At 44.0% G+C, this 17,757-nt stretch overlaps 1 protein-coding gene across 2 annotated transcripts in view; it reads left to right on the top strand.

Moving 5' to 3' along the window:
• The window catches only part of FSTL5 (follistatin like 5), a 2,810,134-nt gene that overhangs the window by 1,418,552 nt on the left and 1,373,825 nt on the right, over window positions 1-17,757 (top strand). For both annotated transcript variants that reach the window (XM_085641771.1, XM_085641770.1), the window contains exon 6: window positions 5,428-5,548. In XM_085641771.1, coding sequence (XP_085497897.1) covers window positions 5,428-5,548 — 121 coding nt within the window. The remainder of the gene's footprint in view (window positions 1-5,427; window positions 5,549-17,757) is intronic.

Genomic DNA, 17,757 nt, shown 5'->3' with positions numbered 1-17,757 from the left:
TGTGATACAACTTTCTTTTAATTCCAGGTATTGATAACAAACGAAAATTGAGAGGATTGTTATATACACAGAATATGTAAGCCTAATACGGCTTTCTAAAACAGAATCATTGGAGCTTGAACATTTGAGAGATGGTGTTCGTGAAATCTATTCTCATCTCCATTTCTAGGAGCGAGTTTTTGGACACATTCTTCTTTCAGAATTACAATTGTTTTCCCATTGATGCATATGGATCCGAAGGATTTGCACAGGTTTTTTTTTTGGTTAACAACCGAAGCTGAGAGTCTATGCCAGTTACCTCAAGTGACCCTTTCGCAGACATCTCTCTGCGCCTGAAAGTTCAGTGTGTGAGGTTTGATATTTGAGTGTGTGAATTTTAATTAATGATTCTGTTGTCCACCCTTTCCAGTGGCAGATAAGAGGAGAACATATGAGCATTGATAATAAAGGTTCTGTTTATTTGCACAATGGAAGTCCTTGCATCACAAAGCAAAGTTTCAAAAATGGCGGGGGCTTCCCGTGGTAAACCACATTGACAAACATGCACCCTAATCTTGAAAGGTGACTTACCCTGCACATCATTTGATGCAGCCAGAGCGACAGACAGAAGACTTCTGCTTCTGTGGGAGAAAGCTGAAATTCAGTTGGTGCTTTGGTTTTAAATGACAGTCACTCTTAATTGCCCACTGGTCTTACATGATAATTTTTTCTTCAAAAGAGAGAACTATTGATTGTGTAAATGGTGAGGATAGGAGTCATGCATTGTCGAGCAGTAAATCCTTTGTCGTTGCATAATACACTTCCGGAACCTAAATTGTGCACCGAGAGAGCATCTATAGTTTGCACAAAAATGAATCTGTGAGATTTCAGATACCCTAGCTTAGATATAGTCTGATGAAGCCGAGGACATCCTGGGAATTCCCAGCTCAATGTAGGGTTATACCATTCTACGGCAACGCCAACTAAGCGAAAATTGAGTGGCTAATATTGTGGTGTCGTGAGGTGAATATGAAATCCCTACCACTGCAGAGAATGATTTTTCTTTATCCCTTTATATCCGAGAAGGGGACCAAAGTGAGAACAGAACACTTGTCTTCATTTCGGAGTGCAGAGATCTATGAAAAGAACTGAGGTATTAGTAAAATTAGTGGACTGTGATAGCTATTCATTTTGGAGAGAGAGAGCCAGTAGGAAGAGGACAGCCAATGTTCAAGTCCACGTCTATCGGTGGTTTCTAGTTACAAGCCAGAAAAGTAGCTTGCAGCTATGTGAGTCTTCATTGAAGATGTCACAGAAGTCCAGTTAAAGACTGTGGTGTCTGATGGAACAGGGTTGTTAACTTGAAGTTCCTGGACCACTGCACCAACTAAGCAATCAACATATGCCCTGCAGACGATGCAACATTCAGATTCATGTTTTGGATCCACTCAAGTGACCCACCCACACCAGGAAGTCGAGTTGCAGAGATTGGCTCCTTTACTACTTCCTTATTGTTCATTGAACATTTTTACCTCTCCCCATACAGACACCGCAGCACACCTTGTTCACGAAGTATTCATATTTGTACCTTGAATGCGCATATTGTCAGTTGGTTTGGGCTTTCCCTGTAGTAGGACGGTACATACCCTTTCTAATACCGAAACAGCATGGGGCATAACATTTATCAGTCATGTTGAGAGCATGAAAAGGGAAGGACTGCGATAAGGGCGGGGGCAGAACAGCAAGCAGCACCCTCAGAACCTGCGTGATACATATAAAAAGATAGGGCATGGTGGGCTCGGCAAAGATTTGTAGGATCGAAAGTCAAGTCTTAGTTTTCCCTATTCCTAAATGTTTACTCTAAGAAAGGCAGACCATGAACACCACCAACCAGAATCGTACAATTGAGACTGAATTAGGGGGATGTAAGGATCCGCCACAAGGTTCTTTGTGCATCTTTGGTTGATGAACAAACAGTTCTTAAAGAATGCCTGTCTTACTTTCATCCATTTTTTCTTGAATGATATCTAAGTGCCTTTCTATAAAGGATTATGCTTGTCGTATGCCAAAAATACAAATTCCTTCCAGGAGCTTCAAGCAGCTATTGATACATTAATGTAAGAATGCCTTTAGTAGCCTATGGATTAGGTAGGCTTTGATGTCGCCCAAAGCTCTTTCGTTCAGTGTGCATATTAAAAAAAAAAAGATTTCTTTTGGAGCAAGTGCTAATACACTAAACACTATTCAATTACTACCAGAATTAAATTAGGTTGTCTGTTAGTTCCTTTATAGTTTAACTTCTAATAAATGCTGATTTTCAACTGCTTCTGCTGCTCTTCTGTCTACAATTTTCTTATGAAGATAATGGTGTTCTTTTTGCAGAACAAGGAATGCCTTAAATGCTCCTCTTTACACTTTGCATGTTTTGCATGTGCCACAGCCAAAAGCTTTTGTCAGGAATAATACAATGAGAATGAGCTTTGGGTCCTGTCGTGGCGGGCATGACTCGCGGTAGGGACAGCAGGGGTCGTCCAGGAGGGTGGATGTGCAGGGGGAGGGTTTAATTTAATAATAAATAAAAAAAATAAACTTGCCATCCCGCCGGGCGGGTCCTGCCTCATCTCTGCTTCTGCTCCTGCTCTCCTGCCTCCAGCAGGAACAGGAAGCAGGCAGCTAGGCTTCCACCCCTAATCCCAATCACAACATTGCAAGCAGCGCTGTGACTGGTCGGGACGCTGCCCAGCCAGGGGATAATGGCCCGGCCATGTTCTCCATGTAGGCTGCACTGCAGCCTACATTGGAGAAGAGCAGAGTGCACATGACTGGTTTGGTCGGCCCCAGAGGGGCATATCCTCTGGGGCCGACCAAACCAGGCACCCTAAATTAACCTGTGATCACCTCCTGGTAGCTTACCACAGAGCTGTTCGTCTTAACTTAAGAGGCAAAGTGCAAAGTAATTGTGCAACGCTTCAAACAGTAAAACAGAGAAAACACAAAAAAGGTGCCACACCTGGTAAGAAAATTATAGTTTAATTTAATGAACTAAACAAGGCCAAAGCAACAAAAATCTGATAAGTAGAACCTGAGTTATGCATTTGTAAAGAATAAACGGAAATGTACTGCTTAAAAGTATAACGCAGCAATCTGGTCATGCTAGATTATGTCAAATCCAGAAGTTCATGCTAATTGTGATGGAGCATGTGTCAGATACAGCGACTAGACGTGGCCTGTTGCAAAGCACCTTAGTTGCATTGTTGACGGAGTCGAGATACAAGAAGCAAAGCGGCAATGCATTGGAGCCGAGATACGAGGAGCAAAGAATTGATGCGTAGTTGTCGGACCGCAGGATTAAGGCGATGAGTCAGCTCCGAGCCGCACAAAGTCAAAGATGAGTAAGAAATGGAGACGATGAGCCATTTAGTAAGCGATGGAGTCGATCTTCGCGCGATGCTTTGGTGTTGATGGAGATGCGCTGGTTCTGAGTGGTGGAACAGTGTTGATGCATGGTTTACGGCTGCATCAGCACTTTATACCCACTCCCAAGCCCCCAGGACTGGAATTGCACCTCTTAGCTGGGCACGACTCACAGATGGCAGAGTCCAGGTGCTGTAGCAGGGTGAGATGGATGTCTTTGATGTCCCTGAAATTTGAAACAGGTGGCATGCCAGCAAACCCTTGAAGTCGCTTTGGTTCTGGGTTAGAGAGATGCAGGTCAAATCATTCTCTCTCCCAATCAAGAAGGAAGCGTGTAGCAAGTTAGCACACCAAAGCAGTCCAGCAAGCAGCATTCCAGCAGCATTCCAGCAGCGTGACAGTCCTTGTAGCAGTACAGCAGTCCTTCTTCCTGGCAGATTATTTAACAGGTCCAGAAGTGTACTGAAGTGAATGTGCCACAAGTCAAGTAAAAGGCCCATTTAAAACTCAACCCCCCTCCAGCTAATTAATACCTAGATGGACTGCTTAGACGATAGAACATGGACAATGGTCCTCTACTGCAGGGGCACTTGTCAGTTCTATGCCTTGCTGAACTCAGGTGGATCCCTCTGTCTATACTCTCTTGAGCTACTGAACTGACCCATGGGGAATCCTTCTCCTTACCTTTGGGCCCCATTGGTGCAGCACGTAACCTTAATTTTCTCACAGATGTATCCCAGTAGTCAAACAGTACCACCATGGCCAACAACCTGATGTGGTTCATTCCACCCCTTGGGTCTGACATCTGTCCCCAACCCAGGGAAAAGTCTGTCCACAAGAACATTAACCAAGAGAGGACACTGACAGATGCCAGTGTCCAGAGTCAGGCTCCATGCCTTTTTGACCTCTGTGGTTTCTCAGAGTGTGGGGCAGTGGCCTCAGGTGTCTTGTACCCTTTTTGCACTACACCTGTCACCAGTTAAGGAGTGGTATCCTGAGACTGGTCACTCAACTCAGGGTCTGGGTCCTGTGGCTGAATAGGAAATAGGGCTGAGTTCTCCCTCACCCTGCCACTCTATCTGGGATCCTGTACTCTCCAGTTGGGAGTGGTACCCCCAGAAAACTGAACAGTCAGCGCACCCTGGGCAGTCACCCCTTCCAGTTCCCCTGACACTGACTGCACCTAATTTCCCAGAATGCAGTCTATGGGCATCTGGGGGCTAAATATGACCTTCCTCTGTATCACCCCACCACCCCACTCCAGGGATACCATAGCTATAGTTATCCTTCCCCATGGCCTGCATTACCCCACACACCTGACTGGTGTACTTCTCTGTGGAAACTAGCATTTTCACAACCATGGTCTGGCTAGCCTCTGTGTCCCTTAGAGCAGTGACTGCGACCCCATTCACTTTCGCCTGGGGGAAGGGATGACTCCCACTCTCAGGGATCACCAACTCACCCTTTGAGTCCACCTCCAGGTAAGGGAGATCATGGCATGGTCTATGACCTGCCCATGCAAACTACTTACCTCTAAGGCCATATTGGCCACCCCAACCCTGTAGAGGTACCACAAGTGAGTGGTTTCTTAGGTCAGAGTCCCTTTGCTAGTGTCCAAGGTGGGAACAATCAAAGTAGCGGGGATGGAAATAGTCATCTGCAATATTGCCTCTTTAGGAAGGGCCATGTGGGAAGTGCTTTTGAATAAAGACAAGGCGGGCATAAGAGGTGAATAAAGGTTTTTTGAGTTGGGGCTTAGTTTGCTAATTATAAAGAGAATATTTTCCATGACTGCTAAACGTCCTTAATGCTATTGTACAACATGTTCTTTGTTAGTCTTGTTAGTCTTGTTAGGGAAGCACGCAACCTTTAGAGGATATTTATTGTTGCTTTCTTTCCACTCCCAATATGCAGATTTTTTGTTAGTGTTCTTTGTTTTCAAAATGTTAATATAAATAAATCACTTAAGAACAGGTACTTACAGAGGTATATTCTAAACACTTCAATGTAATTTTTTCATCACTTTCTCATCAGTTAATACAACGGGATGGCTTTGGCAAAGATTTGTCTTACTGTTCTCTGTTCGATCTACTGAAATATGATGACTATAACAGTGACAAGCACTTGGCGCTGGAAGAATTCTACAGAGCTTTCCGTAAGTATGCAATGTGGTCTGCTGTTTATTTTCTACCTGCCTGTTTGATAAATGTAAGAAAAAATTTAAATTGTGCTTTGTGAAGTGTACAGTTCTCCTAAAAGTTGACATGGAGATTTTGAGCAGCATTCTGCATTTTTATTTATTTGCAACTATGAATGCATAGTCTATGAAATTGTGCAGCAGCAAGGGGACCTGATTTTGACCAAACTCAAAGGTGATAGGTTATCAGTCAATTTCCAGATGAAATCAGAACATCTGTCCTGCTCATGGCTATATTATACCCCACCACAGACAGTGCTATTTCGAGGTGTCAGCACATCATTATGAACATGTCATTTTGGGATGTTCTGTGCCCTATTTAAAGATTAAAGTTTGTGGAGAATCAGGGCTACATCCTGAGGGAGTCCACGCGCTATAATAACTTTGACACCATGACTTCTCATACACCGAGTACATTTAGTGTCGGTGATGTAGACTTGTGTATTTGTGTACACCAACCTAGCAAAAAGTGGATTGTATAGTACATCTTAAAGTTCCACCTCCAGTAACTTATTTGTCTTCAATAGATTATTGTAGTTAATTGAAACCTTTTCTGTACTAATTTCTTGTTTGTAATGATGAATGTAGTGAGCAAATTAGAACTACTGTATTAGCTTTGCACTTTAAAACATTCTGCTTCACTCTTTGTTGTATTTATTATGCCCGCCTAGTACTGCGTTATAATATTTAAATGAACTGATAGCGTATTTGCACTCTTTTGTGTCTGGGGCCCTAGAGCTTAGTAGTAAGTTGATTGTCTTTTATCTTGCATTTCAGAGCTCTATGTATATGGTATGAATTATCTTTTAAAAAATAATAATAATTGTGTTTTGTGTGGACCCCATTGAGTTCCAAATAATAATATTAAAAATCTTAAATCTTTAAGCCCTTTCCGTTCACTGGAAAACATTATTTTATAAAAAAAATGTCTACCAGAAAATGATTTGAGAACCTTGTCAAACATTTAAAGCATCTTTCTGCGGTTTTATTCATTTGAGAAGTCAGTGTACAGTTTATTATCCAAGATACTGTTGATTAAAATTGCGAAGTGAATCTTGTGACTTTAAACAGTAATGACCTTATCCGTCTGGAGCCTTAATTCAAAGCTCTCACCTCAAACATTATCCACTACATGCTTGGGTAGTTATATGCTCATGAACACAGGCTATATTTCAAGTGACACCAGAGTCATAGTATTCAGTTAATTGTGTTTATTATTTTTCATTTGAACAATGTTTTAACTGGATCTAGCCACAGGGCAGCAAAACACTTTACAGGTAATACGTGATTTAAAACCACATCTGTAGAAGGAGGGGTATTCAGTGGAGGGTCTAGTCAGGAAGGTAGTGTGTGAAGTGACCTGTTTCATGTCTGTCTGGAGAGTCTGAAGTTTTAGATTTAGGTTAATATAGTCTGGTATGGAGTTGCACATCTTGCCGCTAGACTTGCAAAGCTCTGTTTTGGCCTTTCTAGATTTGACAATTTCTTCAATTAGATGATTACTGGAACTATGGGGCAGATCTATGTTGGAGTTGCGCCACTTTTACGCCGCCGTTGCGTCACTTTTGTGACGCAGCGGCGGCGTAAATCCTGCGCCACATTGCGCCCTATTTACATCGTGACGCATCTATGGAGATGCGTCACGGTGTAAAGCCCTGCGCCACACGAAACCTGCGTCAGGTTTCATGTGGGCGTTTCCACGCAGGGGAGGCATTTCTTCGCATGAACACCCCTGAAAAGTGACTCAGTGAAATCTATAAGATTTCACTGAGTCACTTTCCCAACGCTGATGCGTCAAAACCCTGCGCCTGCTTGAAGCAGGCGTAAGGCTTGACGCACTATGTTAGGTATGGGGTAGGTTGGAACAGTGCTGAAGTTGCGTCGCTCTTGCGGCACCACTTCAGCACTGCACCAACCTTACGTCGGGAGATACGTCACGCATCTGCTTGTCCTTGCGCCACGATGCACCGCATTGTAAATGCGGCGCATCTGCGGTGGCGCAAGGGCAAACTTGCGTGACGCATCTTCCCTGGCGCATCCATGCTGATTTGCAGGGATGCGCCAGGGAACATAAATCTGCCCCAATGTTTTTTCATAGTTCACTATTGAACTGTAGTTTGGTAAAGAGGCAGAACAGTGTGACTTTCTTCAGGTGTACTTTGCAGTATCTTGAAATTACCTTTTGCTTCAAATAGTATCTTGTGAAGATATTTTAGGATATGGGAGATATGATCAGATTTCTTTTTTCCTTCAACTAGCGTGGCCAGAAGTAGCATAGTGCCAAGGGTTGCTGTAGTAGATTCTGAAAGCCCTGCTAGTATAGTATTTTCACCATGTAGGTGAGTGAGTAAGGAAGAGCTTAAGTTTGTAGTAGTGATGATGGGTTTGGCTTTCTCAGCAGGTGGAATTGATAATACGCTAATTAAGCCAACATGTCCATTTATGGTGAGGTTTTGTTCTTAAATGAAGCTGAGAGCTGCCACCAATATTCTACGGACGGTGGAGCTGTCAATGGGGAGTAGGTGAAAGAATTGAGTCTTCAGAAGTTTCTGAGAGAGTGACTGCATCAAGGGTGCTAGCTTGTTGAGGGAAGGCATTATTATGTTGGATGTATTGGACACCCAAAGGTTGAACTGGGCTTCATCAGCATATTACTGAATGGTGATAGCATTTATTTGAAGAATTGTAGCTAGAGGTTACATAAATAATCTGAATGTTTGATATGAGGGAAATACTCATTATTTCATTAGAAGTGAGGAAGATTCACAGGAGTTGAGTTTCACCATCTGAGATATTCAATGGTTTAAACTAGCTCAATACTGTTTGTTATAGTACCATTTGTATATTTAGAACAAAATGGGGCCTAATCACAACAGTAGTACTACTTCAAGTACCCATAAATGGCTTTCTGAATTGCTACTATAGTTTGGACAATACACAAATAAGAAAAACAGTTTTCATGTCTGCCAAATAGTGACCTTTAAAAATGGGAAGCCCCAAAACCTAGATTGTAATTTAGGGTCAGTTTATATATCATGGTGCCAATTCTACAAGACAATTTATGAGTTTGTAAAGCAATGTTAAGTAATACTACAGAAGTATTACTTCTCATATTCATAAATACCTTTATGAATTAGGGCCAAAGTATTTTTGTTAGATTTGAGAGAATGAGACTCAAAAAATTCTGGGGCAGTTCATTGCCATGGATTTGACTTTACAAATGGGACAGCACACGCATTGACAGTCTTAACTTACTTAATGCAGATAACCCAGAGAAATTTTCTCATGTGTCTACAAATCAAAGAGCAGCACCTTCGCTTTTTAAATACTTTATTGACTGATATATTTTTAACAGGTCACATATTGATTAATCTAATAATTTCTGTACACCATGTCACAAATATGCAAAAATATTTATCACTAAGAACCTCTGTTAAACAGAGAAACCTGAAAGAAATGCTTGTCAGCACATGTCCAAAATGTGTTCTTTGGAGAACGCAAGTGGCAACTCCCATCTAGTCATTTCTATGAGTAAGATAAATAATGTGACCATTAAAACAGTCCTCACTGCCAATTTCATTGGTGAATGCCACCATGATGATACAGTTAATGTTTAGATGTGTGTGTCCTTCTCTAGTTATCACTGAGAAGATGGCCTTTCCCAGACTCATTTTATCCAAAACAAAGGCAGAGCTAGTGGAAAAGCACTGTTTTCCCTCTGAGGAGAAATCAAGCAATAATTATTGATGAGATTTAAAAATCTTGCTGAAAACAGTGTTCTTTATGATAGTAGAGAATTGTTCTCCCCTCAGTTTAATGGTGAGTTCTGAGTGTACCTAAAGATTCACATTCAGTAAAAAATAATGAAATAATAAACTAAATTAGTATTTACATTTTGAGGCTATTTGTCTTATGACATTCTATTTAAATAAACTAATAAAAGTTACTCTTAGGGGCCGATGTTAGGCATCATGCTTGGTCATACAGCCTATACAACACATTTAACAGCTGCATTTGTTTGAAATGTCTTAAGGTTGGGAAATGAGCAATACTGAGTTATTTAAGGAACTTCATCCCTGGTACATGGTATTCAGTACATGGGCATACTGTTTCCTAGGACCTACTACATCAACATATACTACTGCATCACATCATCTTCATCTATATACTACTACATAAGCAACATTATGTGGGCACTCCTAAAGCTAGGGTTAAATGGTTGGCTTGAGTGTCTGAGTATAGTATTAGGTTTAGGGTTTGGGTTAGGCTTAGAATTAAAGCGAGTATAAACTTTAGAGGTAGGCTTGCAGCTTGTGTTATGGTTAGATTTGAAGAAGGGAGAAGGTATAGAGATAGGCACATTGTTAGGGCTTACAGACCCTTGCACAAAGAAGAACAAAGACAAAATGGGATATAAGTAGTGGACCTTAAACCTCAGAACTTTAGATCACTTCTGGACTCAAGAGGAACCTTTGCCAAGGAGAAGAGCTGGAAGAGCTGTGAGGGGGAGTACTGCCCCTTTGATGTGTGTTGTGTGGGGTTGGCCTGCAGTTGGTGCTTCTACCAAGGAAACAACAAAGACTTGAACTTTGCTGAGAAACCTGCTTGAAGAAGAATCTCCAAGGGCTTGTGTGTGCCGGCCCCCTGTCCTCAAGCCTCAGGGACACAAAGAGTTCTGACCTGCTAGGAGGTGTCTGTTGCAGTTTTGGGCCTATGAAGGTAATTCCTGCTGTTGGGCAATCCGCCCACAAGAACACAACCGAACCGAAGACCCTGCAATGCATCCTCCTCAATGTCCGATTACTCAACAAACACGCCACTGAAATCTGGGACCTCCTCGACAGCACTACCCCAGACGTAGCATTCTTTACCGAAACCTGGACCAACACCACCTCGGGACCAGACGTCGCCATTGCCATTCCCCAAGGATAAAAGATCTCCAGGAAGGACCACCCCACCGGCCCGGGAGGAGGAATCGCCATCGTCCACAAATCCACCCTCCGCCTGAGGACACTCCCCGGTGAGCCCACAGACCTGATGGAACACCTTCACCTTAAGATACTGGCCAGCCCTACCTCCACCCTCCAAGGAACCTTCATCTACCGACCCCCTGGACCCCGTGGACTTTTTGCCAACTCCATCACGGACATCATCTCCCCGCATGTCATCGCGTCCACCAACTACACCCTATTGGGAGACCTCAACTTCCACCTCGACAACCAACTGGACCCCAGCATGACATTCCTGCTGGACAACCTCCACAACATTAGACTCTGCCAGATCGTGACCGAAACCACACACTCAGCAGGACACACCCTCGACCCCCTCTTCACAACAGGAAACTCCATCACCTTCAGCCACACCACCGAACTCCCATGGACTGACTGTCGATGCGTTCCATTCACTTTCAGAACACCCACCATCCACAGACACCAGCATCTGTTCCCACGAAGAAATTGGACCAAAATCACCGACGACCAGCTAACCTCATCACTTAGCAACTCCACCCCAACCCTCCGGAAAACGATGATGCCAACACCGCAGCCCAAACCATGCACAGATGGATCTCCGACAGAGCCAACACCATAGCCCCCCTCAAGAAAAACAACAACACCCACGCCAAGAAAGGTAGATGGTTCACTACCGAACTTCGAGAGTTCAGACGCACTTGCAGCCACCTCGAAAAGGCCTGGAGGAATACCAAATCCACAGAAGCCCACAACAACTTCAGAGCCGCCAGCAACGACCACCACCAACTCATCAGAAAAATGAGGAAAAAAGCAATTGAAGACAGAATCTCCACTCATGCACACAACAGCAAAGAACTCTTCAACATCATCAAGGAGGTCGCCCAACCCACCAGCAAGTCCAACGACATCCCTCCCTCACAAGACCTCTGCGACAAACTCAGCACCTTTTCCCACCACAAAATCAAGAGCATCTATGACAACTTCGACGAAGACAACCAACACACTGAACCCTCACCAACCACCCCCAACACCTTGAAGCCAGCAATCAACAACTGGACAGCCCTCACCACCGAAGACACACTGAAGACGATGAAGTCAATCGACTCCGGGGCCACGACGGACCCCTACCCCCACCACATTTTCAACAGAGCCACCAACACCATCGCATCCATGCTCTGCCCCACCAACAACCACTTCCTGGCAACTGCCTCGTGCCCTGATGACTGGAAAACCGCTGAGATCAACCCCCTCCTGAAGAAACCCTCAGCGGATCCCACCAACCTCAAAAGCTACAGACCCATCTCCCTGCTCCTGTTCCCAGTGAAAGTCATCGAGAAAGCCATCAACAGCCAACTCGCCACATTCATTGAAGAGCACAACATCCTCGACTCCTCCCAATACGGCTTCAGAAAAAGCCACAGTATGGAAACCGCCCTCCTCGCCGCAACAGACGACATCCGTACCTTACTGGACAAAGGAGAAACAGCAGCCCTCATCCTCCTCGACCTCTCAGTGGCGTTCGACACAGTCTCTCACTGCACCCTAATACGCAGACTCCATCACACAGGGATCCAAGACAAGGCCCTTGACTGGATCCGCTCCTTCCTCTCTGGCAGAACGCAGCAGGTCAGACTCCCACTTTCCTCTCGGAAACCTACACCTACCACCTGCGGATTCCCCCAGGGGTCCTCCCTCAGCCCTACGCTCTTCAACGTCTACATGGCTCCACTTGCCCCCATCGTCAGAACCTACGGACTCAACATTGTGTCATACGCAGACGACACCCAACTCATCCTCTCCCTATCCAACAAACCCAACACCGCCAGACACAACATTCGAGAAGGCATAGAAGCTGTCGCCAAATGGATGAAAAACAGCTGCCTACAACTAAACACCAACAAAATGGAAGTACTCATCATGGGCCCAAACCCAGAGACCTGGAATGACACCTGGTGGCCCCCTGCCCCCGGAAGCCCGCCCACCGTGGGGCCACGTGAGACCACGCACGCAACCTAGGAATCATCCTGGACTCAGAGCTCAAAATGGAGCGCCAGATCAACTCCGTCTCGTCTCGTCCTCCTGCTTCCACACCCTCCGCCTCCTACGTGAGACATTCAAATGGATCCCCCTTGAACACAGAAAGACCGTCACTCACACCCTGGTCACCAGCAGGCTCGACTAATGCAATGCACTCTAAGCCGGAATAAACAAAAACCTCATCGCAAGCTACAGAACACCCAAAACACTGCGGTGAGACTGGTCCTCAACCTGCCAAGACACTGCCACATCTCCAAGCACCTGCGCACACTCCACTGGCTCCCCATCGAAGCTGGAGTCTCCTTCAAGATGATAACCACGCTCACAAGGCCCTCCACGACACCAGACCAGCATACCTGAATAGCTGACTCAAATTCCACACACCCCAAAGGACCCTACGATCAGTCCAGCTCTCCTAAGCCGTGGTCCCCCGCACCAGAAAGATCAGATCTGGAGGCCGCTCCTTCTCCTTCCACGTGGCCAGAGCCTGGAACGACCTTCTGCTCCACCTCACACAGATAACATCGCTCCCTATCTTCGCAAGAAACCTCAAAACTTGGCTCTTCGACAGACCCCCTCCTTGATGGACTGGAACCTGCGTACTCCCCCTCACCCACCCTCAGCACCTTGAGACCCTTACAGGTGAGTAGCCACGCTTAACAAACACCTGATTTGATTTGATTTGGGTGCTGGAAGAAACTTACAAGAAACAAGATGAACAATCTCTGTCAGCTACACCGCCGTGACGCTACGACCTTCACCGAGGCCAGGGGCACCACTCATGAAGAGCAAGATACATCGCCCTGCCTGCGCCGCAGCTCCCTTCGCCTTTCGATACCTGACAACACCCGCAGTTATCCGGTTCCAGATGCCAGTGCTTGTATCCAGTTATCGTGGCGCCGATAACCACAGAGGGTGATTCCAGAAACTCTCTGACTTTGCACCCCTTCACCAGAACTGCCTCTCTACCAGGCGCAATCAACTTCCCTTGTCCTGGATTTGACACATCACCTCCTTGCACACATGGCGCCTCATCTTATATCTTATCTTATCTTATACGGAATTTGTTAAGCGCACGGACACCCAGAGGTTTCATGGCGCTGAAGAAACCGATGGTAGATGATAAGTAAGAAGGCAGATGGAGTAATGCTCTAACCGTGCGCTTGTTTGAATAGCCAGGTCTTCAACGCTCTCCTGAACTCTGTAAGCTTGGTACAATTCCGGATAGACAAGGGCAGAGAGTTCCAGGTTTTAGGGGCAAGGTATGCAAAGCAGGATCCACCAAGTCGTTTCTTTTTAAATGTCGGCACCGTGAGGAGGGACAGATGGGCAGAGCGGAGGTCGCGGGTCGGTTCATGTTTATTTATGAGTTGATTGATGAACCTAGGGCTTTTACCGTGGAGAGCCTTGAAAATTATGCAGCCTGTCTTGAAAATGATCCGATGGGTTATAGGGAGCCAATGGAGGGAGGCCAACAACGGTTTGGCTGACTTCCTGCGATTGCTCTTGAATATTAATCTGGCCGCTTGATTTTGAACAATCTGCAGGCGTTTAACGATGGTGAGGGGAAGGCCCAGGTAGATAGAGTTGGAGAAATCTAATCGGGAGAGAACCAGTGCGAGTACTACCTGGATAAGAGCAGAACGGGTCAGCAGATGGGCTATTTTTTTAATCTTTCTTAGCTGGAAAAAGCAGGAGGAGATCACTGTTCCGGCCTGGGATTTCAGTGAAAGGTCGGCGCTGAGAGTGACCCCTAGGCTTTTGGCTGACTGGGAGGGAGATGGGGGAGTGCCCATTGAGGATGGCCAGAAATGGGGACCCCAACTGAGGGTGCTGTTGCTAGGGAGTACCAACTCAGTCTTTCCTGGGTTCAGCTTAAGATGGTTCCGATCCATCCAGCTCTGAATGTGCAGCATGGTCTTTTGAAATTCCTCGACGGAATCTGGGGAATTGAGGGGGAATACCAGCTGCAGATCATCTGCGTAGTTGTAGATAATGACTTTTCTATTTTTCAGGGAGTGCAGTAGGGGTTTAAGATATAAATTAAAAAGGAGGGGGGACAGTGAAGAACCCTGTGGGACACCGCAGGTGGTTGGGAGTGTGGGGGCCGTGAAGTTCTCCAGCTTTACAGCCTGGGATCTGTCCGTCAAAAAGGACTTAATCCAAGCGAGAGCCGCGCCACTAAGTCCGGCTTGTTCGACACGGTGTAATAGAATAGTATGGTCCACCGTGTCGAACGCATCTAACATGTGGCAAACTGGCCTCACCTCCACAACATCGTGCAACATCAGGGGTGCTTGTGACTCTGGGCCCGACACCAAACACCTCACCGTCGGCGCCGTACTTTGGATTTATTGCTGTAACGTCATCATAATAGCCCAAGTTGTAGCTATTTGCTTTCTACAAGCTTTATTTTTTAAAACTCTTCTACAGTCGTATTTTACTGCCTGTTTGTTGGAGTTTTGTTGTTTTGGTCTTGTTGAGTTTAGATAAAGATACTTTTTCAGTATATTACTGTGAATTTTGAGTACACATACTTTAGACATTGACTTTGGGATAAGCCTGTCTGCTTGTGCCAAGCTACCAAGAGGGTGAACAGGGGTTATCTAGAGTATGTATTCCCCTCACCCTGACTATAATCAAGGGTCCGTACTTGGACAAAGGTACCTACCTCTGCTAATTAGAGACCCCCAGTTCTAACACCCTTAATAAAATTGAAGCCCTCAGCAAATTTAATTGTTTCAGACTAAAATTTCATATTTTTAAAAGATGTTGGGTTCAGTTTAAAAAAAAAAGCTTAACAGAACAAAATGAAATTAAAAATGACAATTCTTTAGGCAAAATTAAAAGTAAAGTGCAGAGTGCGATGAGCCTATGCAAGGAAGCAGAGTTAAAGTGCAGTGTCCAGGATAATTTGCAGCTTCCACCTTAGAGTTATAGTGGCGTGTATCTGTTCATGGTGTGTGATTCTTATGGGTTCTGATCCAATAAGTGGTTGGTGTGATTACCCCATATTCGGACCAATGACCAACCATTATGTCTTCAGTTAGGAATAATTTAGACAAGTGCCTAGCACACAAATTATTCAAAACAAAGTTGTACTCAGAAATTAATAGTTTCACAAATGTTGGTTTTTATCAACATCACTGACATGCAGGACTCCTGTCACCAATTATGTCAAGCAGATGCTATGTAGGCCAAAGGCTAATCTCAGAATTACCTTACTTTATTCAAACATGGTGAAGCAGCTATTTTGCCAACTCAGAGCCAACTCTTGACAAGAGTGAGATATTAAGGTAAGGGATGGGCTAGTTGTTGTTAATGGACTGGGGACATTTAGAATTTGATACCATTTTGTCTTGATCTCAGGGGAAGCAACTATATTTAATTGTATATAAAAGTTTAATTGTGGTGCGTCTTTGTAGTTGTTAATAATGTTAAAGTTACTGCTTCAATGATTCTTTTCTGTTCAGAGCTTTTAACTCTTTGCCAAACTGCAGGTTCATAGTGTCTCTTTAACCATTGACAGTGAGCATTGAAAGTATTGACATTATCAGCTTTAGCTCTTTGATCTAGAATGTGAGAAAAAAAACGAAGAATATTTAAGTATAATGTTGCACTTACATCATAAAGAAAGGAACATTTATAATTGCTGTGAGATGGACAGAACCACTTTATAAACATATGAGTACCATTGAGTTGGGTAACATGAAACATCTGTTATTTAAGCGCCAAGATACCCTTGGATGAACGTGCGCTTTAGAAATACACGTTATATGTATGTTATGTTATTGCATCAATCAATGAGTTAACAGCTACAGATATTTTCAAAATAATCATTAATGACTGGGCTGCAGTTGATTTTGCTATAGTGAGAAGATGTAAGTTCCAAAGTAGGTTGATGAATTAAATGACATGGTCACCATTGATCCTTGCAACTTCTAAGCCTGCTATCTCTTCTGCTTTGATTGATGGCTGTTACTGCAAAAGATTTGATAATTCATATTATTTTAGTTGTTTGTAGGAAAGGGAGTTGGTTACATCAACTAAAGGCAGGTCACTGTTGGAAAAGGGTTTAGCAGACTCATTGATTCTACACAGAAGCACATAAATGTTGGTCTGAATCAGCAACGTTCATGAGTCAGTTTCCATGAAGAGATGCATATTTGTATTTAATTGTACTGAAGAATGAGCATTGGAACTATCATCCCAGTTCACAAAATCTTTTTCTATGAGTAATTGTGTCCTACTCCAGACATAGTTGTGACTTGTCCCTTAATTTTCATGAAAAAGCACACTTATTCAGTTATACTTGTTGTGCTCTGTCCCAGCACCATGTGAGAAAGAGATATTGAAAGTTTGGCAGTCAGCTTAAATCACACTGCTTCTTTCATCTCGGTGAGCCATGTAGCCTCTTGTGTGTCTTTTCATTGCTGTTATGTCATCACAGATTCCTCCGTTCAAACCCTCCACTCATTCTCCCTAAATAAGTTCTTCAGTTTTTGTCTTGATTTCCACCATTACAAATGTATATCTATTAGTAGAACATTGTTGATCTTCCAATCTGAGTGTCTTCTCACTGGGATATTTAGGTACATAGTAGCGTATGTGGGTCTGTATTCAGCCCCTAAGACTCTTTTCCCTCACCACCCCTCTAAGACAAGTATTAATCAGGACAAAATCAAGGCATCTTTATAACGTGTGGAAGGAGGAGCCAAAAATATAATCATGAGACACCGTCCAAATATCAACCAATCACAAGGAATGTATCAACATCTTGATGTTGTCAAAAAATGTGCCACCTCCCCCAGAATCTAACCTGTGTCTGGTATTTGGTAGTTACTGTATTATAATAGCTTGTCATTGCTACCTCCCTCTCAATTTAATCCAGGATGGTAGGAAAATCATCTAGAAGGAACCCCTGGGGCCCATGATCAATGGTGTATAAGGACACTGCAATGATGACTGACTGATCCAATACCCAATTCTAAGTGTAGTGCCAGCCACCTTCTATCTTTTTCTGTGTTAGCTCCATCCACCATTTGTGAACATGTATTTGCATACCAGCCCTCCCTATTCCAACATGCTTAAGAAAAAATATATTTGCAATGTGTCTACTGCAAAAGATAGATCAATGTCTTGCTCTCTGCAAATGCCTCA

The sequence above is a fragment of the Triturus cristatus genome, chromosome 2_2 (assembly GCF_964204655.1).
Source record: "Triturus cristatus chromosome 2_2, aTriCri1.1, whole genome shotgun sequence".
NCBI lineage: Eukaryota > Metazoa > Chordata > Amphibia > Caudata > Salamandridae > Triturus > Triturus cristatus.
Note: the sequence above shows the minus strand (reverse complement) of the source record. Positions and strands in the feature narration are given on the sequence as shown.